General features: G+C 44.4%; 1 protein-coding gene across 7 annotated transcripts in view; it reads left to right on the top strand.

Annotated features, from left to right (window-relative positions):
* Nucleotides 1-26,766, top strand: part of ATP11C (ATPase phospholipid transporting 11C (ATP11C blood group)) — an 86,374-nt gene that overhangs the window by 45,593 nt on the left and 14,015 nt on the right. For all 7 annotated transcript variants that reach the window (XM_077308273.1, XM_077308271.1, XM_077308270.1 and 4 more), the window contains 13 exons: nt 2,578-2,649; nt 3,344-3,417; nt 3,522-3,625; nt 6,265-6,446; nt 12,609-12,863; nt 12,965-13,139; nt 13,387-13,489; nt 14,717-14,862; nt 15,701-15,760; nt 16,854-16,981; nt 21,326-21,461; nt 23,966-24,031; nt 26,424-26,527. In XM_077308273.1, coding sequence (XP_077164388.1) covers nt 2,578-2,649; nt 3,344-3,417; nt 3,522-3,625; nt 6,265-6,446; nt 12,609-12,863; nt 12,965-13,139; nt 13,387-13,489; nt 14,717-14,862; nt 15,701-15,760; nt 16,854-16,981; nt 21,326-21,461; nt 23,966-24,031; nt 26,424-26,527 — 1,605 coding nt within the window. The remainder of the gene's footprint in view (nt 1-2,577; nt 2,650-3,343; nt 3,418-3,521; nt 3,626-6,264; nt 6,447-12,608; nt 12,864-12,964; nt 13,140-13,386; nt 13,490-14,716; nt 14,863-15,700; nt 15,761-16,853; nt 16,982-21,325; nt 21,462-23,965; nt 24,032-26,423; nt 26,528-26,766) is intronic.

The raw sequence follows: 26,766 nt of genomic DNA, 5'->3' as shown, positions 1-26,766 counted from the left end.
TGTTGACACATGGATAAACAACTTGTGTTTCAACCCCTCTCGGGGTCTTCCTCAGTGGTCTAATATTTAAATACACTCGTTTTAGCCCTCTCTCAGCCTGAGTGCATTCTACAACAGTGGTCCCCAAGCCCCCAGCACTCAGAAGCGGGCCGTGGCTCCCGCCTCCCCTCTCCCCGCCCTCTCCCCCGCAGCAAGAAGCTCGCCAGGCCGCAAGACCGGGTGTAAACGCACATGTGCGGCAGGTATGCGCATTTGCGCGGGCCCCAGGTCAGCCTCTCCCCCCCCCCCCCCGTTGGCAGCGGTCCGCAACGTGAAAAAGGTTGCAGGCCGCTGTTCTACAAGACACACGAGAATGCACTCAGGCTGAGGGAGGGTTATAATAAGGGTGGCATTTTGGAAAAGAAATCTTTTAATGGGAGGCTCCAAGAGAGATGTATTTGGACGCATTTTCTAAGTGTGGGAACCCTTTCCTTTGTATTTTCTTACCACCTTATAGTCCCCATTATTATATTACATGAGTGTATCTAAACATTAGACCACTGAGGAAGACCCCGAGAGGCGTTGAAATGCATTTTTTTTGTATCGAGTTATTAATCCATGTGTGCCAGTAGTATGAAACTAATGTTGATATTTAACATTTTTTAAATGTGCACAAAAATTGAATATTTGTATTTTAGTGTTTAGTATACTCTTTTGCTGCTCAGCCTCTAAGGTTTCTAGCTTGTTTATACAGGTTAGGTTATTTTGTTCCCTCTTTTGTTGTTCACTACATATAAAGGCAGCGCTGGCTGCTTTGGGTGTGAATGGGTGCTTTGAATGCCAAAGCGCCCAACCCTAGCTTCTGAACTGGGCCAGGGTCTTATGCAGTCCATGAGTCATCAGTTGAGTGGTTTTGGATAGCTTTTCAATTAAGTGAAGCTTGGTCCAACTTTGGGGCATGATAACTGTTGTCTGCTCCCTGGTTGCAGCGTGATGATTATTTCTAGCAAGCAATTTGGCTCTTTCTCATTGTTAGAACCAGAATATTGTTTTGTTTAAACTGTTATAGAGCTTGATGGATAAGCATAATTATACAGGCAACCTTTCACTATGTGCTGTAACTGTAGCAAAACTGAGAGCCTTCTATACAGCAGCAATAAGCCCTGATTTTAATCATGAATGTGAATACATGATAAACACGTGAAGCTGCCTTTTGCTGAATCAGACCACTGGTCCATTACAGTCAACTTTGTCTGCTCAAGCTAGCAGTGGCTCTCCAAATTTTCCTAAAAATCCTCATGTTTTGTGTTGTAAGCTTTTGGTAAGAAAATTAGTAGCTATACCAGCAAAGAAAGACTCTTTATGGGATGTGTGATGCTTATAGCAGTGGTCCCCAACCCCCGGTCTGGGGACTGGTACTGGTTCGTGGATCAGTCGGTACCAGGCCACGGCTCCTCCTTGTCCTACTCCATGGCTGCTGCCTCGGGGGCTGCCCTGCCACCCTGCCGCTGGTTCACCTTTGGTGTTCTCCGGTGGCCACCATGGCTGGGGCTCCCCCCCAGTGGGCGGCGGGAAGTCAGGGGCACCAGCGGGAAAGCAAGTGAAGCAGGGGCTCAGGCGGCGGCAACGTCCCTCGGCAAAAGACTACCCCCCCCCCAGCCTCAGTAAAATTGTCAAGCGTTGACCAGTCCCCGATGATAAAAAGGTTGGGGACCACTGCTTATAGTATTAAAGAAATAAGGAAAACTAACATTCAGAGGAGCTATAAAAATACGTTTATAGAAAAAAAAGCTCAACTTGACAACAAAATACATCCTACATGCTGATCAGTGCTGCAAAGTGTACCAGTTTAATACATTCAAGTTAAAATTTAATATGCTGCCAGTAAAACAGAGATGGTTGCCAGCTTGGTGTAGTGGTGTAGAGTGGTGGCCTCAAATCTGGAGAGTCAGGTTTGACTCCCCATTCCTCTGCATGTAGCCAGCTGGGTGGCCTTGGGCCAGGTACAGTCCTGTTAGAACTCTTCTTATGGAGCAGTTCTATCAAAGCTCACTTCTGTCAAACCTATCTCACAGGGTGTCTGCTGTGGAGAGAGGAAGGGAAGGTGATTGTAAGCCACGTTGAGACTCCTTTGGTTAGTGAAAAGTGGGATACAAAAACCCACTTCTTCTGCATATTTAGCCTGCAGCGCTTGACCAGTTTGTTCCGGGTTCTGCTGTCATTGGAGAGGAGTCTGGAACAATACAAGCTTCTAAAGCTCTGCCTCCTTTTATTGGAAAGCTGTTCTAAACCCCCTTTGGACTTCCACTCTTTTAAAGAACTGTCTTCTCAATAGGGACTAGAAACATTGTTTTTGATCTTTTTTTAAATGCAAGCCACAATTCTCAGGAAGTTAGCTTATTTCAAATTGTGATGGTTGTCTACACTTTTACAAGATCACTACATCCATCCATGTATCACATTTTTTTTAATTCAACCTTCTTGTGATTTAAAAACCCCCACAAAACCAAAAAAAAAACCTAAAATTGAGTGTAGTTTAAATTTAAAAACAAATAGTTTTTTTTTCAACGCCCTTCTGTCCTTTTTGTTCATTGACAGGTATGGTTTCACTTTTCTAGGACAAGAAAATGGTTTCATGAAGGTACAGAACTACCATAAAGAGATTGAAAGGTAGGACCAATTTTAACTTCTTAACCAGCATTTATTTGTTTGTTTGTTTGTTTGTTTATTTGACTTCTATACCACCCTTCCATATGGCTCAGGGCGGTTTACATAAAATATCACAGGGGGGGGATACATGGAACGAAATGTTAGGATGGGTCATTGTTAGAAATGATGGAAGTCTGAAATGTCTGGTTTATTCATGGCATTTTTTGCCCACATTCTTGGAGTGACCCAGTTTGATTGCTGCCCCTTCTCTATATACTTTATTGTTGCAGGAGCCTGGGCACTGAGGCCAAGTAAGTTGGAGTTGCTGAATATTTTTATATGACACCATGGGCTTAATTTTTTTTTGTATGTGTCCTCTGTCCCTGGCTGCTTATTAAACTCTAAAAGCACTAACTGAGATAGAATTGTAACTTGGTTGCAGCCTTGCCCCCTCTGGTCGGCGACGGTATTGTCTGGTGAGCCAGGGTTCCATCAGATGGCAGGGCCACTCTGTGCTAGCACCAGAAGTACCAGACTTGCCCTTCAGGCTGATCCATAAACTGGAACCTTTATTGAATCAGATGGCCAGCCTAAGCTTGTTTGTAGCTTTTGTATTGTTTCTAGAGCTTCTGTTTACTGTTGGGTTTCCGACTGGGCAGTGATCTCCCGCAACCCTCCACAACCCTCTGACTTCCTGCCCTCTTGTCTTTAAAAGCTACGAGCTGCTTCATATTTTGGATTTTGATTGTGTACGCCGTCGGATGAGTGTTATTGTGAGGATGCCGTCAGGTTAGTCCTCTCTTTTCCATTTAAAATATTTTTCCGGTTTCTAACGATTCTTAATTTCTTCACAAAAAATACTTTATCCATTCTTTTCCAAAACACTCTTTTAGGGATGATAGTTCTGTTCTGCAAGGGAGCAGACTCCTCTGTGTTTTCAAGGGTGCCAGAATCTGAAATACTGAAAACAAAAGTCCATGTAGAACGCAATGCAATAGTAAGTATGTCTTCATAGGGGTCTCAGAAGTATTTATTTATTTATTATATTTATTATATTTATATACCGCCCTCCCCAGGGGCTCAGGGCGGTTTACATAATAACATAAGAACAATACATGGAACATGGTATGAATATTGGGAACTGTTCTAGCAGCAGTATTCCACAGATTTTAGTCAGCCACATTCCCAAATACCATCCACTAAAAAGTCTTAGTAATAATAATAATAATAATAATAATAATAATAATAATAATAATAATAATAATAATAATAATAATAATAATAATAATAAACAAACCTTTATTGGCATAAAACAATAAGAGGCAAATACAGCCAAGCATTTTAAATATAATATGGTAAAATAAGCTCATATTATAAACTAAAACAGAGTTCAATTGACTGACTAAAACATCTGAGTTCTGGCTCGATAAACAACCATTAAAAATTCAGCTACACACAATGTAGTCTTTCAGAGAGATCATTAAGCAGGAACTAGAGTGTAGCTTCGACATTAACAAGACCCCTGGGACAAAGTAGAGGATCGAAAAGTTTTCTGCGAAGATTCAGATGACGTTCACAAGCTAAAATAATATGTGAAGTGGAGTCAGGACAGTTCGCAGATAGCCTTCCTGTTAAGATCCTGAAAAATGTATCTTCCTGGTGGTCCTTCCCCCTTTCCAACCTGCTTGCCCTCATAGATCACTTTGGAATAATTCCAGATTTATGGCTCAATTCAATCATTATCCCAATTTTTAAAAAAGGTAATCAAAACATTCCTGAACATTTTTGCCCAATTAGTCTACTTTCTATAGTGGGCAAATTTTATGCAAAGTATCTCAAACGGCAGCTTAGTGCATGGATGCATTCCTCAGGAATTATTGGCCCAGAACAAACTGGTTTTTCTAAGATCATTGCTTGCTTTTAGCTTCTTTAGCCACAAAATACATGAATCTCAGAACAAAAAAACTATTTGTTGCATTCATGGATCTGAAAAATGCCTTTGACTCAGTATCAAGGGAGGCCCTTTGGGAAAAACTGAAGCATTTTAATATTGATCCACGTTTACTGTTTCTACTCAGGAAAATCCATACTGGCACTGCATGTGAAGTTAAATATTCTTCTCAGGGCCACTTTACTGCCAAAGTGCCTGTTACTAAAGGAGTGAAACAAGGCTGTGTTCTTGCCCCACATCTGACTCGGTCCAGAATTTTGATCAGATCAACGGGTACCCTCCGAAGGCTGGCTCCCGTGCAATACCCCTGTTATTGTATGCGGATGATACAGCCATCCTCTCCTACTCAAGAGTTGGTCTTTTAAGATTTCTTAATTGTTTTTACTCATATTGTCAATATTATGCAACTCTTTACTGATCAATTACTCAAAATCTAAAGTTCTGTTTTTTTCTAGGAGCTGGACTCCAAGGAAATGGATGTTGGGTAGCAAGACGATTGCTCGAGTTAAAAATTTTAGTTACTTAGGCATTACATTTAATTATATCCTTAAATGGTCTATCCACTGTGACCGCTCTTTGAATTTAGCTAAGTGTTCCTCAACTCAAATTTAAACGTTTTTATTTTTTGGAAGGCAACCAATATGTCCCAGCGGCCATAAGAATCTTTAATGCTAAAACTGTATCCTAGTTACTCTATGGCAGTGGTCCCCAACCTTTTTATCACTGGGGCCCAGTCAACTCTTGACAATTATACTGAGGCCCGGAAGGGGGGTAGTCTTTTGCTGAGGGACGTCACTGCTGCTGCCTGAGCCCGTGCTCTGCTTCCTTTCTCGCTGGCACCCCTGACTTCCCACTGCCCGCTGGGGGGCCCTGCCAGCAGCAGCTGCACAGTGCCATGCTGAGGGGGAGCCCAAGCCATGGCAGCCGCTGGAGGGCACCGAAGATGAGCTGGTGGCAGAGTGGTAGGGCAGGACCCAAGGCAGGAGCTGGGGAGGAGGATGAGAGGAGCCGCGGCCTGGTACTGGTCCCTGGACTGTGAGGGGAACTGATAACCATCTTCATGTATTTAAAAGAATGGAGTAAAATTGTTCTCTCTTGCCCCGGAGGGACGGACCAGAACCAATGGAATGAAATTAATGCAAAGAAATTCCATCTAAATATGCGGAAGAATTTCATGACAGAGTGGTTTCTCAGTGGAACAGGCTTCCTTAGGAGATGGTGGGTTCTCTATGTTTGGAGATTTTTCAACAGAGGCTGGATAGCCATCTGACGGAGAAGCTGATTCTGTGAAGGTTCAAGGAAGTGGCAGTTTAGAGTGGATGAGCAATAGGGTTGCGAGTGTCCTGCATAGTGCAGGGGGTTGGACTAGATGACCCAGGAGGTACCTTCCAAATCTATTATTCTATGATTCTAGTGAGGCTTGACCATCTGTTTCAGCATCTTCTCCCCATTCCAAGTTCCTGAATCGGCTTTAGGGAGCAGTTTTATAGAATAACTTAACCTCCTTAGTGGCTATATCATGACCTGAAACTGCTTTGTTCACAACCAGTAGCTTTTCAGAATTCCTTTCATTTAATCTCTTGGATGTGTTGCCGGAGCACTGCTCTGTATCCCAATATGACATCACACAGACTGGAAAGACCAAAAATAGTCTTTAAAGAACACACATGCTTCTTTCCTTCCAGGATGGGTATCGGACACTTTGTGTAGCCTTCAAAGAAATATCTGAAAGTGACTATCTGAAAATCAGTGACCAATGTAAAGAAGCTACAATGGCACTACAAGACAGAGAAGCAAAAATGGCGGTGCTTTTTGATGAAATTGAGAGAGATATGCATCTGATTGGGTCCACTGCTGTGGAAGACAGGTAAAGCAATGGAAAGAAAATGAATTAAATTACAACTCTGTTCTAAAGTCCCTAACCCCCTTGTGGAATTGTTTGTTTTAATTTGTTTTTGTTTTTTTTTTGGGGGGGGAGAATGCAGATGATACAAACTGGACTGGCTTGCAAACATCCTGATTCATCTTGAAAAGCCTACCTATAGAAAAGGGAGGATAGTTCATTTTCAGCACTTTTTGTGCATAGCTGATGTCCTGTTAATTCAGTTTCCAAACATTTCTAAGCGTAAACTTGATAGTTTGTTTTTGGTGATGGGGAGAGTAGGGGAATTACCCCATGGTTGCTGCAGTTCACGATCCTTACCAGTGTGGCTTCCACCTGGAAATGAGGTGGAGTTGGTTCTGGTTGCCCTAGTGGATAACCTCCAGCAGCAACTGGACCAAGAATGGTCATGTTGCTAGACCTCACGGCAGCATTCGACTTGATTGACCTTTGATGGCCAATCTCCTTTCTCCAGAGCTTTGGACAAAGGGCTTCTGTGGGAGAGACAATTGTGCTGCTGGCAACTCCCCTGTTGTCAGGAACCAAGCGGTTGAGACCCAGAAGACTCACTCCACAGACATCACTCTCGGGCTTCGGGTTGAAGCTTTAAGTAAAAGTCTATATTTGAAGAATTCAGGACCTACACATTGCATATGCTCGCAGACAGGAATCTTGACAGAGATGCTGACGGAGGGGTTATATAGAATATATACCTGGACCGTGGGAAAGGGGCAAGGCTTAGGTGGGAATCGGCATTCACACAGGAAAACAACGCTATAGTGTTCTTTGATATTGAAAGGTACGAAAACAGTTCAGCTAGCCAACTAGTGTTTTGCCTAGCAGGGGAAGCTAGCCTTAAAGTGAGATAGCAGGAAGCCTCAAGCTGGACGAGTCTTTGAAATGCAAGCGAGGGAATTGGGAGGGTCTTTGCTCCTAGGTCTTGCAAAGGTGCCACAACTTAGCGGGAGTTCCGGGAGCAACAGAGGAAACAACATCAGAGGGAACAAACAGTCTTACAGAATGCGGTCCATGGGGCAGGAACTAGTGGTTCATGACACTTTGCCCCTCCCAGGGCCCCCTTCTATCCTCCTCCTGAATAAAGGTATTTGGGACAAGGTTTGGAGGGGTAGGCTTCTTGTAAGCGTTTTACGAGAATTGGAGTGTGCACATCTTCTGCATTTATCCACTTGTTGTCGGAGTCCGGAAATCCCTTCCACACCATCAAATACTGTAACTGTTTATTTTGAATCCAGGAACCTACTAACTCCCCAAGCTCATAATGCATTTCATCCCCGACCATCACTGGGGGTGAAGGGGGAGTCATGGGATGCCACTTGTCCAGTGGGGAGCCAGTTTTAGGAGGCTGATGTGAAAGACCAGGTGCACCTTGTGTTATGCAGGAGGCAGTTCCACGTTTATTCTCATTCATAAGTTCTATGACTTTAAAGGGGCCCATGAACTGCTCAGACACCTGTTTTTCAAACGTTTAGTGGAAATCAGTACCATGTCCCCTATGGAGTAGGCATGTGTCTCCTCTGCCCACTCCTTGAAATCAGCTTTGGCTTTGTGGAAGGCCTCTAATATCTCCCCCATGTTTCCCTCACTTTCACTGCCCGGTCCGCCACTCCGGGTAGTAGTGAGGGGTGCATGCCAGGTGGGAGGTTTGGAGGTTCCAATGCCGGGAAGGGCCAGGGTGCGTAACTGTACACGACCTCAAAGGGGGAGGGTGGGGAGGGTGACGCAGGGGACGAAGTGAGCTTGTTTGGATAACAGGTCCACCACCACTCAGATCACTGTTTTCCCCGAACTAGGAGGAAGGCTGGTAATGAAATCCCTGGAAATGGCTCCCTAGGGTCATGAAGGGACCTCTAGGGGCTTTAGGAGTCCAAGGGGTTTCCCCGCTGGTCTTGCTTCTGGTTTGGACCATGAGCCTCAGGTGGTTAGAACTGAAGACTGTACCCACATGGGCCTCCTTCTCACCCTCTTTTTGATGCATACGGGAGACGGCGTCTGCAAGAAAGTTCAAACGGCCTAGAATTTGAGTCAGCTTAAAGTTAAACCGGATGAAAAACTCCGCCCACTGGATTTGCTTGGCATTTAGCCAGCGCAGCTTGTGGAGAACCTCCAGGTTCTTATGATCAATCCAAACCTGGAAGGGTTCCTTGGCCCCCTCCAACAGATGCTGCCAGGTTATGAAGGCTGTCTTAACAGCCACAGCCTCTTTTTCCCAAATGGCTCAGTTTTTCTCAGCAGGGGAAAATTTTCATGACAGGTAAGTGCACAGCCTGAGCCGCCGTCCTCCTCCTTCTGCAGCAAAACTTGCCCACCACCGAGTCCGAAGCGTCTATTTGGACCACAAAGGGTTTTTTTGGGTCCAAGTATGCCAACACCAGGTCCCTGGTGAATAGGCGCTTCAGTTCTTCAAAAGCTCTAGTACAGGATTTGTTCCAAACTAGTTGCACCCCTGAATGCTTATCCTGGTCCCCTTTCCCTTTGATTTAAAGCGTCCTTGAGCTGAAGGGCCACTTGAAAGTAGAGGGGTAGAAAGTCACGATAGAAATTAGAGAATCCTAAAAACAACTGCAGCTAGTGGCAGGTGTGGGGGACCTCCCAAACTAGTAAGTCTTTATTTTGGCATCTGAATTCCCCGTTCTGAAACACGATACCCCAGATAGTCAATTTGACTCTTATGGAATTCACATTTAGACATTTTTGTGAATAGTTTGTGGTTCGGAAGGTGCTTTAGGACCTTGTGGACCAGCGCAACATGCTCCTTTTCATTTTGGCTGTATATCATTTTGGCTGTTACATGTCACCAATGTAACCCCCCCCCCCACCAAATACAACAGATTATGTAACACTTCAGTAATTACATTCATGAATATTCCTGGCAAGCTGCTCAACCCGAATGGTATGACGAGGTTCTCAAATTGACCTAAGGGGGTGTTAAATGCCATCTTCTATTCATCCCCTCTGCAATTCGCACCCGGTAGTAAGCTGCTCTCAAGTCAAGTTTGGTGAAGATTTTCCCCCCTCCCAAGGGGCCTAACAGGTCTTTGATCAATGGGACGGGGTATGGGTTCACCCTAGAGACTGCATTGATGGCTCAATAATCGGTGCAGAGCCTGAGGGTCCTATCTTTCTTTTTGGCGAAAAGCACAGGGGCAGCCATCAAGGAGGTGGCCGGGCAAATGAAACCCCTCAATTTATCAATGAATTGGTGGAGTTATTCTATCTCCATGGGACTAATGTTATAAAATTTGGCTTTAGGTAGCACCACTCCCGGCACTAGTTCTATGGCACAGTCAGTGGGGCGTTGTAGGGGAAGCTGATTGCACTCCTCCGAGAAGTCTTGGGCTAGGTCCCTGTAACAAGCTGGCAGCCCTATCCCTTCACTCGTGTTCCAATGCCCGCAGCCAGGAATTGCAAACAACAGGAGGTTTCCCCGGGTTACCATGATCCCAGCAACAGCCTTTCCCCGGCTCCCTCCCTTTTCTTTAAACCAGAAGTGAGGCCAGCAGTTGGGGTGTGTAAAGACCAACATCTGCTCGTCCCATTTGATTTGGATCTTTTGAGTGTCCCACCTGTCTATGCCTAGCAGGATGGTGAACCCTGAAATGGGGATGATGGTTAGGGAAATCCTTTCCCAGTCGCCCCCTATATTCATGACCAGGGGGGAGTTCCGGGAGTAACAGAGGGCAACATCAGAGGAAACAAACAATCTTACAGAATGTGGTCCATGGGGCAGGAACCAGGGGTTCATGATACCTGTGGGGTTCCACAAGGTGCAGTTTTGTCCACCACACAATTCAACATCTTTATGCACCCTCTTACCCAGCTGGTATGAGGGTTTGGTCTTGGGTAACACCAATATACTGATGACACCCATCTCTACATCCAGCTCTACGTACAGCCAACTACACTAACCCCCTGAGAGTTTTTCCAGTTGTCTGATGCAGTGATAGTTTAACTCAAGCAGAGTCACCTGAACCTCAAAGATGAAGGTCCTATGGCTGAATATGAAAGGGCCAAGAGAGGAAGGGTGCTTGCCCATCCTAGATGGGGTGTTGCTTACTACTCCCTGTCTACGGAGGCTCAGATCACTAGTATAGCACAACTACTTGTCCCTGGAGCACCTAGGCATAGTGATCCATGTGACATTCACCCCCAGGCTAGATTATTGTAACTCGGTCTATGAGAGCCTGACCTTTTCCTTGATCCAGAAACTGCAGCTGGTCAAAAATGCAGCTGCTTGGGTTCTCCCTTGAACACCTTGGGGAGCCCATATTAGGCCTGTCCTTAAGCAGCTGCACTGGCTCCTGGTTGAATTCTGGATCAGGTTCAAGGTTTGGGTTTTAATCTTTAAGGCCATCTGTGGCCTGGGTCCCATGTACCTGAGGGACTACCTTACTGATTATGCCTCCTGAAGGGCACTGTGCTCAGTGATCCCTGGTGTACATTTGGCCTCAGTTAGGGCCAAGGCCTCTTTAGTCCTGGCCCCCCCTTGATAGAATGGGCTCCCAGACGAGCTGCCAGCCCTTCAAGAGCTAGCTCAGTTTCAAAGGGCTTCAAGTTTCAAGACAGTTTCAAGACAGAGCTCCTCTGCCAGTATTTAGTTGGGACTAATAACCAGCAGCATCACTGAATTGGCACCTTCCTGCAATGAGCTCCCACTCAGAATAATCAAGAAAGAACTACAGGCAATGTCCTTAAATATCAGTGCAGTAACGAAATTGAACAAAGTATTTTAAATGATTTAAGTGGCTGAATACATATATACAGGAAGAGGAGGAGGAGGAGCAGTGGAAGCAAGGCTTTATAGGGGTTGAAACCATTTCTCCCTTCTCCCCTTTTGTTGCATTAGCACAGAGAAAGGAGTGCTGGGTTTCAACTGTATATTGACAATAGTACAGGGGTAAGATGACCCATAGAGATGGCATCATCCCTGCTAAATGTCAGTTCAGTTGTTGGCTGTGCAGTGGATTTAATCCAATATATTGATAGGTAAAATGGTCTTTCTTGAAGGAGTAACATTCAATACTTATGCTTATTTCTGAGTCTGGTTTCCTTGACAAGATTGTTAAACAAGCCCTGTTGGATCAGACTGCCTCATCCAACATCCTGCTTCACATAATAAACAATCAGTTGCAGGGGAGGGCCAACAGAGGCAGCCAAGAAATCAATGCATCCCCTGATGCTGTTGCAAAGCACTGACATTCAGCAATTTAGAAAGTCATTGATGGACCCATCCTCCATGAATTTATTTGTTTGTTTATTTATTTATTTAATATACCGCTCTACCCTGAGGCTCAGTGTGGTTTTCATAGAACTTAGCAGAAGAGGATGAATACAGAAAAACAGTGACTATAAATAACAGTAATAGTAAACAATAGAAATCAGTAAACAATAATACAGTTGAACAATGGAGCAGTAGTGAACAGTAATTCAACTGCAGCATACTGACAGCCCCATGGTTTACTTGGGAGAGAGGCTCGGTGGCCCATAGGAAGGTAATGGTTCTGGTCAACCTCAACCAAATGCCTGGCAGAAGAGTTCCCTTGTGTAGGCCCTGAAAAATTGTTCTAGTTCCGCAAGGGCCCTGAATGCCTCTGGGAGCTCATTCTACTGGGGGGGGGCAGGAGAAAGAAAGCTCTGGCCCTGATTGAGGTCAAGCTAGCTTCCTTAGGTCCAGGCAGTTGGAGGTAATGGAGTGTAAAGCTCTTTCAGGGGTGCCTGCAGAAAGGTGGTCCCTCTGGTACACTGGGCCCAGACCACCTATGGCCTTAAAGGTGATTAGCAGAACCTTAAGTCTGATCTGGAATTAGACTGGTAGCCAGCACAATTGTTGAAGAATGGGCCAAATATGGGACCCTCAAGGTGTTGTGGACCAGCTGTAGTTTCCGGGTCAAGGTTAAGGGCAAGCCTGTGTAGAGTCCAATCTAGAGGTTACTGTTGCATGGATCATTGTGGCTAAGTGTTCCAGGGTCAAGTAGGGCACTAATAGTTTGGCTTGGCAAATCACTTTGGCAGCTAGGAGGTCTGATTCCTGGTTCTTCACTCTGCAGGGGGGTAAATGATCGGTCTTCCCCCATATTGGAGGGGATGGATTGGAGCTGTTTAGCTAAATCAGCCTGTGTCTTTTGGTAGACTCCAGGAGCGTGCAGCAGAAACAATTGAGGCCTTGCACACTGCTGGCATGAAGATCTGGGTGCTAACTGGGGACAAGATGGAAACTGCCAAGGCAACTTGCTATGCCTGCAGGTTCTTCCAGACCAATACAGAACTGCTGCTTCTGACAACAAATTCCGTGGGAGAGGAGCACCGAAAGGAAGAACGACTGTACAAGCTACTGATGGAATATCACAAAAAGGTGGTGAATGACATGCCTGAAGATGTGAAAAGGTACAACTTAGATGTACATTTTTGCTGCAGCCCCAGTCAGCTGAGGCTGTTTGGTTAGACCAACACCGTTTGTTTTTTAAAAACATGTCTTCTGTTTTAAGGAAATGGACGCTTGGTCACGAATATGGGCTAGTGATTGATGGTGCAACCCTGTCCCTGATTTTGAACTCTTCTCAAGACTCATGTTCTGCCCACTACAAAAGCATCTTCCTACAGATTTGCCTCAAATGTATTGCAGTACTGTGTTGCCGAATGGCTCCTTTGCAGAAAGCACAGGTGTGTGGTACATGTCAATTTAGGAGCATGTTGTTCCTAGAGTGCAGATTAAATGTGTCACAGCATAGTGACTCCAAGTAGCATTGCAAACCTTTTTGCCTATGTTCACATCCTAAGTTCTTCCTTTATTCCTTACCAAAGATTGAAAATTTGCCCCAGGAAGCATGAGTGATGTGGGAGGGGGAGGAGAGGTGCTCAGATTTTGTGTTTTCAACACTGACCAGCTTTTCTGTTTTCTTTTGTTTAGATTGTTCGAATGGTTAAGAATTCGAGAGGCAACCCAATAACTCTTGCGGTAGGAGATGGTGCCAATGATGTTAGCATGATCTTAGAAGCTCATGTTGGCATAGGTAATAAATATGATGTGCCATTATTAATATGCTGTACCGTAAACACTCCCATGTGTTCCTTTGTGGTGCTGGACAGTTGGCTTTGAGAAACTTTAATTGGCACTTGAACTATAACTTTTTTACTTACTACTTTTGTATACAGTAGCACCTTTTAAGACCAACTAATTTTAATTTGGGGTATAAGCTTGCAGGCGCATTTTAACCTCATCAGATCCTGGAAAAGCTGATGAAGAGTGCAAAGGCGTAGACCCGAATTAAACTTCATTAGTTTTAAAGGTGCTTCTGGATTCAAACTTTGTTCTGTTACTTCAGACCAACTATATTTTTAACCCATAGTTAACCAAAGTCTGCACTAAAGGAAAGACTGATTCTCCAACTTCTGCAGCCTTTGCATGATGATTCTTATATGTAGTTTAGTATTTTTACATAATTTGTTCTACTTCTGTTAGGACCCTCTTAGAGCACTGAAGAGCTACTTTAACTTTCTGGCAATGGGAAATTTTATCCTGCTACCCTTCTAACACTAAGATTTCATCAGGCAAAGGCAACCGGATTTTTGCATGTGTTCATTGTGCCGGAAGACTAGAAACCTTTCCCCTGATGTATAAAACTTTAGACCAGGGGTAGTCAAACTGCGGCCCTCCAGATGTCCATGGACTACAATTCCCATGAGCGAATGCTGGCAGGGGGGTCCTGGGAATTGTAGTCCATGGACATCTGGAGGGCCACAGTTTGACTACCCCTGCTTTAGACTATTGGAAAGGTAAATTCTGCTCTCAGCGCCACATTCCACATTTTCCCTTTGTGATATATGTAGAGCCCTGGGCAGGAGTGGTAGCTGAGCAAATAAAATGGTTTGCCTGCAGAAGGTCCTGGAATTAACTCCCACCACCTCTAACTGGATTTCAGGTAGTAAAGTGGAAGGTATTGGGGAAAGATCTTGTTCCCTCTGAAAATGCAGCCACTCCTGGTAGACAGTGCTGAGCTGGATGGCCTGATTCTGTACACAGCAGCTGAAGGTCATCCTAATATATTCAGGGTGATAATAGCAGTCCTTAGAAGATGGCTGGCTTTCCATGAACTGGATTCATGTTGCTGCACAGCACCTTGGAAAGACCATAGGAAACCATCAGCTTGCAATCTGTATATTTCTTTTACCACTGAGATTTTGCTGCTTTATCACCAACGACTAGATCGGAGAGAGTCAAACTCATTTTATTCATCTAGGTATTAAAGGCAAAGAGGGCCGCCAAGCAGCAAGGAACAGCGACTATGCCATCCCCAAGTTTAAAGACTTGAAAAAACTGCTGTTGGCACATGGCCATTTGTACTACGTCAGAATTTCACACCTTGTGCAGTATTTCTTCTACAAGGTAATGGATTTGGGTGGTCAGCCAGCCAGTTGACTTGCTGAGAACTCTTAATCCCAAGCAGAATGGTTCTGGGTTGTGCAAAAGAGGAAAATAGAAATGAGTGGTCCCTTGTGTTCTGCCACTGGCCCATGATTTTTGGCTCGACCTTGCCTGTCTCTGCTAGCTCCAGTCCTGACTCCAGTGTCTCTGCTTTCCAGGAATATACCATGTCAGGTAGCAAGCAAGCTGTTACATATTTAAATGCCCCTCTGTGCATGTAGAGAACAAGTATATCATAGCGATTCAGCCTCTATTTCTCCCTGAGATGCTATATGCAAGGATCTCTGCCCCCCCCCATTCCCAATGTGCACCTTCTTACCTGCCAGTTGAACTATTGCAGTCCAACAAAAGCTGTAAGCAGATTCTATGGCATGTGTATACTGGATACTGGATCTGCATGTTGTGTACATGTGGGAGGAACCAGTGTTATCTAGTATTTCCAGGCTTGGAGTTATACTGGAAAGACCTGGGTTTCCTTTCCAGTTCAGCCACAAATTAGCTTGGTACATTTCTACTCCCTGCTTCTAACCTGCCTTTGCAGAGTTGTTTCATGTTCTTTTCCCTCCATCTCCTAAAAATTGCATGCCACCCTGAATTCCCACAAATGAAAATATGAGGGGGAGAAAAGGCCGTGTTTTGAAGTGAGTACTTTCTTAGCTAGCCCAAGTTGGAAATATTATAGGAGGAGAGACCCTCCTTTTATCTGGGTAGTCCCATAGCTTCTATTTGTGACAACACTTGGAAAAAAAAGATGATTTTCCCCACTAACTCATTCTTCTGTATGTGCTTGCCTCTTCAGAACCTTTGCTTCATTTTCCCACAATTTTTATACCAGTTTTTCTGTGGCTTCTCACAACAGGTATGTAATTACTCTCTGTAATGACATTGGAGGAAGGTTGGCGATCCCAGTTTAACTTTGGGCTGAAGTTCTAGGCTTTCCGTCTTTAAATAGCAGTACACTGCAACTCTAGAATATAACTTTGCTGCAAAGTTTGGGTGTATTATTCCTTTGTAATCTTATAATAAAGGTGTCACTGCCCTGTAATTTAAGGGAGAATGTGTTATCCATGCCAGTCATGTGCACTCACAAGCAAGTCCCATTAAAATCATCCCTCTTCCAGAATTGCCTGTATTGCCTCCTGTTGTATGAAGGCAAATGTAAAAAGTGAGTTATGATCTGCAGCTTTCGGCCCTGTCGCATGGGGTGTTTGACTGCAGCTTTTCAAAAGACACGCCAAGAACTAGCTTTTGTTGCAGTCATGCTAGGTTTCTGTAAGCCACCCAGTCACTTTCCTTCTGAAAGTGCTGCTTGCCATTGCATTTAATTCTACTTTCCTCCTCTGCCTGGCATCACCTTTACATGGCAAAGCCTCAAGTAACCCAATTCATTGGCAGTGGCTCACAAATTTTCCAGTATTCCACGAAACTCTATCTATGGACTATAATTGGGTGAACATGACATGCAGTTCCTGTTCTGCTCATTGGTTGTTTCGGTTGAGTTGTGCTGATTAGCTGAAGTGGAATGTGCAGTTCCTTTTATGGTCTGGTCCCCCTATAAAAACTTCAGAGCAAGGCTAGGGTTTGTTTGTCTGATTTTAAGAAGCTGAACCTTCCCCTTGATTCTTGGAGTCCTACAACACCTGCAAGAGTGTTTGGACTTCTTTCTTCTTGATAGTTGAGTTTCAGAAGCTATCGGCTGGTTCCTGCAGATCCAGTCTTCTAATACTCAAGGAGCATTGGCTGAGAAAAACACTGTGTTAGCTGAATGGATCTCCTTGATCCAGTTTGTTAAAACTGATTTTGGTCTTTATGTCTAGGGATTTTTTAAAATTAGATTGGATTGAGAGGGGATGGTAAGAAGCTTAATGATTTGGCTGAGGTGTGAATGTGTCCTTGTTTGCATGCTGTTAGATGACATTTGTTCTCTCTCCCCATTCTCCTTTGTTTTTAAGCCTCTCTATGATGCAGCTTACCTTACCATGTTCAACATCTGTTTTACATCCTTGCCTATTGTGGCCTACAGTCTACTGGAACAACATATCCCCATTGACACCTTGATGACCTTTCCAAAGTTATATATGTAAGTGAGCTCTCAGGAAGAGTGGGAAATAAGAATAAAGATGATGATTATATAAAATGCTTTTGCCCTTTTATCTGCCTTTAGCACTGATGACAGTAATTCAGTATTTAGAAAGCAAGCTGATGAATTGTATTAGCCGCAGTTCAAGAAATCCTTGGCTTGAATCTTTCCTGCAGTGAAATCACTAGTTGGCAATCCATTTCTATGTGGTCTCATCTCCCCATCCTCCGAATAATGAAACTGGTTTGTCTTACAGGATTGTTTGTAATAGCTACAGGAAAAAATCAGTCTAAAGCAGGGGTAGTCAAACTGCGGCCCTCCAGATGTCCATGGACCACAATTCCCAGCATTCGCTGGCAGGGGCTTCTGGGAATTGTGGTCCATGGACATCTGGAGGGCTGCAGTTTGACTATCCCTGGTCTAAAGCAGTGGTCCCCAACCTTTCTGAGGTTGGGGACCGGCAGGGCATTGGGGCGCGGCCCACGCCCACGCATCGGCCGTGCCCGCGGGCCGCGCCTCCGCATCGCGCCGCGCCCGCGAGCCGCACCCGCACATTGGGCCGCGCTGCGGGCCGCGCCCCCGCATCGGGCCGCAGCCGCGAGCCGCACCCATGGGCGCATCCCGGCCCCGATTCCTTCTCCCCGCCCTCCCGCAGTAAGAAGCTTCCCGGGCTGCAAGCTTGCGGCCTGGGAGGTTTTTTTACTGCGGGGAGAGGGAACCGCGGCCCGGCGCCATGGCCTTCGCGGCCCGGCACCGGCCCGCGGCCCGCAGGTTGGGGACGACTGGTCTAAAGCACTGTATTGATGATCACCAGTTAGAATTCCAAGGAGTAATCCAGCACCGCTTTAGGAGTATCAGCTGTTTTTGGTGTTTGATTTCTCTGATGATCTTTTATTGCTCTTAGTCCTTCTGTTTGTTTTTTTATTTATTATATTTAGATACTGCCCTCCCCAGTGGCTCAGGACGGTTTACATAAAACGTATAAACAATACATGAAACAATCCATAACATATAAATAACTGTAACTTTGATACTAATTGATAATTGTAACAGTGCAAACAATGCAAACAGTGAAATATGCAAACAAGTCCAGAGCGCATTGATGGAATTTTGGGAGGGAGGGAGGGAGCAGGGGCCCTTCAGATGTTGTGGGCTATGCCTGGTCTCAACCAAATGCCTTGCAAGACCTATGGAACTGTTTTAGCTCCGTCAGAGCCCTGATCTCCTCCAGGAGCTCATTCCACCAGGTGGGGGCCAGGCCTGAGTGAGGCTAGACGGGCTTCTTTAGGGCCAGGGACTATTAGCGAGCTAGAAGCTCATGATCGACTGTGTCGGACACTGCTGAGAGGTCTAGTAATAGCAACAGTGCTGACCCACCTCGGTCCAACTGGTGATGGAGGTTGTCCGTCAGGGCGACTAGCGCTGTCTCTGCCCCGTGGCCAAGTCGGAAATCTGACTTGGATGGGTCTAGGATTTCCTTTCTGTAAAATTGTTGTTTGTGCCACTGCTGATCCATGCATTGGCAAACTGAGAATATTGAAATGCTTCTGCTTCTGATTTTTGAGCATCCCTGCCCAGAGCATCCTTGTTCCAGGTGACACTTCCATCCACGTAGTTAGAACGCGCCGTTTCAGCAGTCCAAACCTTCCCTCAATCTGTGTTTGTCCATGCATTTCCTGGCTGAATGGAACTAGTGTAGATTGGTGCTGTTAGTAGCAGCCACCTGCACAAGCCCCATTGTGTTGACATTCCCCACATCTCTGTTGACTGCACTGAGAAGAAGTTTAGCAAAGCATCTGTTCCGTGAACCAGGGACTTGCTCTAGCAATGAAAGTGTTCCTCTGGCTGTGTTCCAACAAGCCAGCTGCTGTTGTCTGTATCACACACTTGGTGTGGTGTAAACATCCTCCTGTCTGCATCAAAAAGGATTTATGCTTGTAGCAAAAGGAAATGGAGCTGCTCTAGTTTTGGGTTGCTCTTTGCTGATAATCACAAAGATTGCCTCTGGAATTTGTGTTATTAAATATACAAAGAGGAAATTTCTGTGCAACATTGCCTTATTGATTCCTGTTTGTGCTTTTCTACTTTCATCTACGGTTCTCTTTGCAAATACCTGCCATTTCTCTCTCTCTCTCTCTCTCTCTATTTCTAGTGTGATGGCAATCTTGTTAGTGATATTTGTGATTTGATGGTAAATTAATGAGCCCACTCACTTACCTGGTTAACATTTATTATGTGAATGGAATAAAAGTTATAGGGCCTTTGTGCATATTCTGTTTTGAATTATTCAAAAGTTGATTCATGTTTGCTATTGAACTCACTCAGCTTGCCAATCTGCGATTGCCTAGTTTAAAAGTGCTAGTGAAATAATAGTATGATAAGGGCTTAAGCAGTAGGTGATATGCAAGATATGAAATATAGGCTTTTTTAACCTACCCCGAAATAAGTTTATCTCTCAAACTTTTTGCTCCTTAATCCTTCTGGCATCCCTCTTTCATGATCCCAGACAGGCCCTCTATTTGTGAAATAAAACACGTCAACTGATGTCAACTGGACCTGAGTAAAGCTCCAACTTTTTTGGCCCCAGTTAAAAGAAGATATGTTCTGGCCCCTGCCACTTATCAGTCTCAGCTGGTAATAAGTAAACAAAGAAGACCATTTACCCTTGCAAGATGCTCCGTCTTGCCTTCAGCTCTTGTAGAGGGTCGCTATAAGAACACTCCCCTTACACTGAGACAATGTTTTTGTGGGAGTGGCGAAATTGATACAAGAGAGCATATATTGTTCCACTGCCCTGCTTATGTAGACATTCGTAGCAACTTGATTGAACCACTCCTTTAAAAGTTGCCAGAACATCACAATGTAGATTGAGCAAAGAGGCTGCCAAGTGATGAGTCCCCCCAGGTGACAACTCAGCTGGCTAGGTTTTGTGCTGCCTCCATAAAAATCCGATGCTCTATATTTTTAAGTTCTATTTTATTATCTGTTTTAAATTGTATTACATTAAATAACCATATTTTTCTGGTCTCTTACATATCGAATTCATATAACTTGGTCTGAACGACTGTAATAAAGTTTGATTGATGGATTGAAACACAACTTAATGGACTGATTGTCTAACTTTTTTTTTTTTAAGTAGCTCTTAACTTCTTTAGGGACAATTGTCTCCCTCATTCTGGAAACACTGTCCTTGCATTCTCTCTTTGCTTCCTAAAACCACTGAATTTATGGCACAAAATTGCAAAATGTTTACATTTCAAGGGCAGCTGGGTTTAAAGTGGAATATTTCTGCTGATGTGTTAAGGGCTTTGTGGACTATAAATTGTTTTTGCTTTTAAAAATGTCCATTGTGAGGCAGTTTGGTCAGAAGAAGCAATGAGATCCTTTGCTTCATGAACAGAATGAGGCCAGTAGCCAGCTGACTGTGGCAGCCGGTGGTCCATCTAGCTCTGTCTGGATCTCCTTAAATGGGCAGCTTATCCATAGTTGTGTGCTCCTCTTCAAAATTCGGCATAACCTGATTTTGAACTGAATAGCCTTCTGAGTTCATGGTTATCAGGTTCCCACGTCCCACAGTTCCCTATGAGATACCATGTAGTATCAGACAAAGATGTTTAGCTCTTCTCTGGACTTCAGTTCATTTATTTAAAACCCGGATTGCAATTCTTCTCAAAGAGAGGATATATTTGCAAGGGATTCTGTTTCAATCCCTGCAGAGGGAGCTCCTGTCTAACATTCTGCACTTGCAAGACCAGCTTTTGCAAAAACAACCTAGAGCCCACCTACAGCATCTGCTTTATAAAATATGGTCACCCAAGTAACATGAATTCCTGCTAAATAGCCTGTCCAAAATAACCTGAATGCTCTCCTGTTGTACAGTTGAGGTCTGACATTGTTTGGAACATATGGTTTTTCTAAAGATAGGGCCAATGGAAACACTAGAGCAGAGTATAGTATAAAAGAACAGTAGTGTCTGTGAAATTGTGTGTTGGATAGCCATCTGGCTTTATGATTTCTGTATTTGAAAACCAGCAACACTTTTCTTGGTGGGAGATATCATAAATGTCACATTGCTGCTTCTCTTTCCAATCGCATCATATCACGGGGAGCTCTCTTCTGCACAGAGATCTGGAATTTGTGCTTGCTAGAAATATAGTCAGAAACACAGGTTAATTGTACTGCTGGTCTGGTGACTCCTGTAAATGCCCAGGCAGATTCTTGTATTTCTTGTCTAGTTTGTCTCAGTGGTTCTTGGGAGTCAACAAGGACTCCTGCATCTCCCCTTCCTTCTCCTTGCATCCGAGTTCTTAATCTATTTTTTTCTGTCTTCCATTCTCTTGGCAGGAATGTTTCGGACAATGCAATGCTGCAGTTGAAGCCATTCTTGTATTGGACCTTCCTAGGTCTTTTTGATGGACTTGTGTTCTTCTTTGGGGGTTATTTCCTTTTTTATGATTCTTCTTTAGAGGACAATGGAAAGGTAAGAGGGAACTGAACTCCTAAACCAAACCAAATGTAGGAGCCACAGAGCTGTGCAGCTAGTTCTGCATGCAGGACAGTTCTTAAAATCCCTGTTCCTTGAAAAGTGGTCCCCCCCCCCGCCCAAGATCACATACCAGCCACTTCTGAAACAGAGCTTGAAAAGAGTGTGTGATGTGGCACGCAGGTCCACTGTTTGATAGAGGGGGAAATAAACACCTCTAGACACGTGGAAGCTTTTAGATGCCAGACAAATACAGCTGTTCACTTGGGTACATTGAGAATTTCCTGTGAATTGGTTTATGCACTGACCCGATACCTCCTGGCAACTTGTTGGCAGCCAAGGTGGATGACTGGCAGTCTCGCCTGGTTGCCGCTATAGACATGATTACTCCTAGATGTCCTCTCTGCCCTCGACTCGTACGGGCACCTTGGTATACTGTGGCACTTCGGGAGAAGAAGAGGGAATTGAGACAACTAGAGTGAGTGGACCATAAGGAAGGCTGAGCATCAAAGAATTGAGGCTTTTGAACTCTGGTGCTGAAGAAGACTGTTGTGAGTCCCTTGGACTGCAAGATCAACAAACCGGTCAGTCCTAGAAATCAGCCCTGACTGCTCCTTAGAAGGCCAGATCCTGAAGATGAAACTCAAATACTTTGGCCACCTCATGAGAAGGACGGACTCCCTGGGGAGCGATTGAGGGCAAAAGAAGAAGGGGACGACAGAGAATGAGGTGGCAAGATGGAGTCACTGAAGCAGTTGGTGCAAACTTAAATGGACTTCAAAAAATGGTAGAGGACAGGAAGGCCTGGAGGATCATTGTCCATGGGGTCTCGATGGGTCGGACATGACTTCGCAACTAACAGCAATATCAACAACAGAGCGAGTGTGGCGGACGACTCGTGACGAAGTTCCAAGAACATCTTATCACACACTTACGAGGACGTATGAGATGGCAGTGAAAGTGGCAAAATTCAACTATCATCACTCCTGCTATCAAGTTAAAATTGGGAAGAGAAAAGGGGCAGCTAGAAGGAGAGGGATTTGGACGTGGGCCCATCCCACACATGTTGGATAATGTACTTTCAATATGCTTTTGCCACTGGATTTTCTGGAGCAAAACAGGAAATTATCTTCTAAGGTGCTTTGAAAGTGCATTATCCAACATGTGTGGGATGGGCCCATGTCCAAATCCCTCTCCTTCTCCCCCCCTCTCTCTAGCTGCCCCTTTTCTCTTCCCAATTTTAACTTGATAGCAGGAGTGATGATATTTTTTTGTGATGGACTACTCTGCTCTGGTTCGGCCTCACTTGGAGTACTGTGTTCAGTTTTTGGCACCACAGTTGAAGATATAGACAAGCTGGAGTGTGTCCAGAGGAGGACAACAAAGATGGTGAGGGGTTTGGAAACCAAGATGTATGAGGAAAGGTTGGGGGAGCTTGGTCTGTTTAGCCTAGAGAGGAGACAACTGAGAGGGGATCTGATAACCGTCTTCCAAGTATTTAAAAGGGTGCCATATAGAGGATGGAGCAGAGTTGTTCTCTCTTGCCCCGGAGGGACGGACCAGAACCAATGGGATGAAATTAATTCAAAAGAAATTCCATCTAAACATCTGGAAGAAGTTCCTGACAGAGCGGTTTTTCAGTGGAACAGGCTTCCTCAGGAGGTGGTGGGTTCTCCAACTTTGGAAATTTTTAAACAGAGGCTGGATAGCCATCTGATGGAGAGGCTGATTCTGTGAAGGTTCAGGGGGGTGGCAGGTTAGAGTGGATGAGTGATAGGGTTGTGAGTGTCCTGCATAGTGCAGGGGGTTGTACTAGATGACCCAGGAGGTACCTTCTGTGATTCTATGACTCTCTGTGACTTTTTCCCAGCAGCTCAGTCACAAAGATCCCAGGTACAAATATTTTCTGAATAATACTAAGGACAGATTCAAGTGGGTAGCCGTGTTGTTCTGAAGCAGCACAATAAAACAAAATCAGAGACCAGTGGCATCTTTAAGACCAACAAAGATTAAGGCATGAGCTTTTGAGTGCAAGCATAGTCTGAGGAAGAGTGCTTGCACTCGCAATCTTACACCTTGAATAAATACTAAGGATAGGTAATGAGAAATGAGTATTGGTTATAAAGGTAAAATGGCTTGGATCCTCAACCTTTGTTCTGCATGCTGTCTTCTCCAGGTGCTATGAAGGCAATGCGCCATTGCAGGGCACATTGTATTCAATGCAGGCACCTTGAAAAACACTGGAATTCCATAAATCAGAAGAATCAAGCTCTGCAGCAGAGCAAAAGTTTAGGATCCAAGCCCAGCAACACTAGGGAGAGAGGTTCTTTCAACAGGAGTGTAGTTGGGAGGGAGCTAAAAAGGATGGAAATTCTTCTTTGGCTTGATTTCTGATGTGAGAATTTAACAGGTGCTAAATATTATTCAATCACAGTGTTATTTGCCATCTCCTGACACAATAAACATTTTGACAAAACGTTTCACCTGACTTTGTTTTTCAGATGTCTGGAAACTGGAGTTTTGGAACCATGGTTTTTACAGTGCTAGTGTTCACTGTCACCCTGAAGGTTAGAAGTCTTTCTTTTTTTCTTCTCGATAAAGCCATCTTTGATTCAATTGTTTCACTTAATCATCCTGGTGATGTTAGTTTGGAATGTGGCTAGTGTTACTAGGCCACTATAATCTACAGCCTGCTTGTTTGTTTGGAGTTCACAGTGGTGTGACTGATCCTCTCTAATAGTGATCCTTTGCCTTCGATCATGGAGAAAGGAGATCAAACACACATTAATGAGGTGGTGACTAAAAAGCTCATGGTCTACCATTATGAATGCTGCTTTGAGATTGAGCAACACAAGTAGTGCTGTCCAGCCTTGTTATATACATCAGGGCCACCATAGCCATCTCCACCCCATAGCTGCTGGTGCAGAAGGTGGACTGAAACAGGTCCAGGACTGATGTGTCATCTAGATATGGTAGGAATTGGTCCATGGAGGCCCTTTCATCCATGTTACCAAGAACTGTTGGATGCAAAATGGGGCTAGGTAACATGGGTCTAATGATGTTTTCTTCAACAGACGACAAGCCACTGCTTCCTTCAAACTATCCAGGAAGGATCCCTTAGAAAGGAAAACATTTTTTTTACCCCACAACAGTCCTTCGACCTTCTCACCTACTGTTTTAAGCGGCCCCAAGAAGCAGGGATCTAGTGAACAAGTGGTAGGCCTCCTTGAGCCTAGTAACCTGTCAACCTCAGTCTGCGCAAGGCATCTGAAGCTATTGAAACTTCCCTCCTAAGGTGGCCAAGGGGCCTCCAGTTCCTTTACTGGATTCAGAGTTGGCGGGAGGTCATGGTGGGGTGTCAACATTTTGTCTGCAGAGTGGCAGAGATTTCCAATCAGCTATTATTTGAGTGCCCCTCAGAGTGTTGCAAGAGACCAAATTACCCTAAGTAATTGAGCTAGGCGAGAGCTAGCAGATGCAATGCATAAAAGTCTCATTTAGCTGTTCCCACTGCCATCACATAGACTTTCACAAGTGTCCTGTAAGATATTCTGAAAGCTTCACTGCACATTTTCCTCCACACTCACTCTAGCCATCTCAGTTCTTGTTTCCTTTCATGCAGGTCGTTGGTAAATCAAGGTGCTGGCTTAGGATGGGAAAAGAGGGTGGCAGGTGGCAATCTCATCAATGGTGGCTGACATTTGGTTATGCCAGTCGCCAACCATCTCATTTAATTAGTTGCTGTGAGGCTTTGATTCCCCCAAGCCATTCCGGAAACTATAAGTCTCTACAAGAGGGCATAAAACTGCTCACCTCCTGGAGAAGGAGCATCTAGAATCCATAATCAGACCTTTCAGATCTACTTGTCTGACCATGGTGCTGCATTCCTTGCTAACAGATCCACTTCTAACCCCATTCAAGAGATCAAGTCCAAAGTGTAAGCTGCCTGGTGGGTTACTTATTTTTTCTTTCTATCCTTTAGCTGGTGATTGGTGGAGCAGGTTGTCCTCTCAGCCAATATGCTGCTGTAGATGCCACTGCATTTTTTGCCTTTTTTATAATGTTTTTCCACTCTTGGCGGTTGGTGGCAGTAGTTTTGGCCATATGGATAGTCAATCGTTGGTTTCGAAGGTCTTCCTCGATCTACTTAATCCATGTTTTCTTCGGTGTCAGTCTTAGGATCTTCCATTCAGTTGGTCGTTCTCACCAGAGGAGATGATGAGGCCGACTGCTGGTGTGCATTTTGCAGACTTGGCCAAACAATTGCAGTCTGCGCTTTTGGATTTGTTCTTTAATTTGCGGCTGGTTGTCACATTTTGTCCAAATTGTCTCCTTTTGATTATGATCACATAGAACAGTGGTTCTCAACCTTCCTAATGCCGCGACCCTTTAATACAGTTCCTCATGTTGTGGTGACCCCCAAACATAAAATTATGCAAGTGTTCTTTCACAGAAATTAAACTGACCAATGGCATAAAGATCCATTGTTCATTATTGTATATAAATTGGGCTTTTTTCTGGGGTGACTGTGTATTCGGCCACCAATTACAGCTGCAGGTGTTCCAGGCTGTAGATGGACATTTTTTTATTGGTGTCTCTCCCTCTCTCCCCCCCCCCCCCACTCGATCTCCTCCTCCCTGATACTTCCTGGTGTTCACACTGCCATAACAACCATCCAATCTCCCCTTCACCTATCTGCCTGGCTCTTTGTTGGAAACAGACCCAAGAGCTTTGTTGTGGCCTCCTTTTCCCTTCCCTCTTCATTCTGCAATGGGGATACTGTTCCGGAAATTTAGGGCTCAGTTTTCCAGTTATTTTCCTAGTTGTTGCCATAACTTAGGTCTCCAGCTTATAGGTCTAATGTTAGGAATTAAAATCTCAATTTTCCAGCATAGTCAGTTTCTTACAGTTTCACACTTTTGCTTTTTACAATTTGTATTTGTTTTTCAATTATTATAGCTGGCAATAGACACTCGTTTTTGGACGTGGCTAAACCACTTCGTCATTTGGGGCTCACTGGCCTTCTATGTGTTTTTCTCATTTTTTTGGGGAGGAATCCTTTGGTAAGTTTTTTATTATTGTTATATTATTTTATTATTTTAACGTATCTGGCTTTGTGCTGGGCATTGTCTGGATCATGCCCTAAATTTATTTGCATTTGCATGTTATCAGAACTTCTGTTTAGGTACTCTATTGGGGATAATAAAGATTAAAAGTTTGCTTTTTGGTCTTCAGAAACTACCACTTCAATGTTATGTAAAGAAAGACCATTAAAAAAAACCACCTCTTTTTTAAGCAGTGT

This window comes from Paroedura picta, chromosome 13 (assembly GCF_049243985.1).
Source record: "Paroedura picta isolate Pp20150507F chromosome 13, Ppicta_v3.0, whole genome shotgun sequence".
Lineage (NCBI taxonomy): Eukaryota > Metazoa > Chordata > Lepidosauria > Squamata > Gekkonidae > Paroedura > Paroedura picta.
The sequence above is the reverse complement of the archived record's forward strand: the minus strand, read 5'-3'. Positions and strand labels throughout refer to the sequence as shown.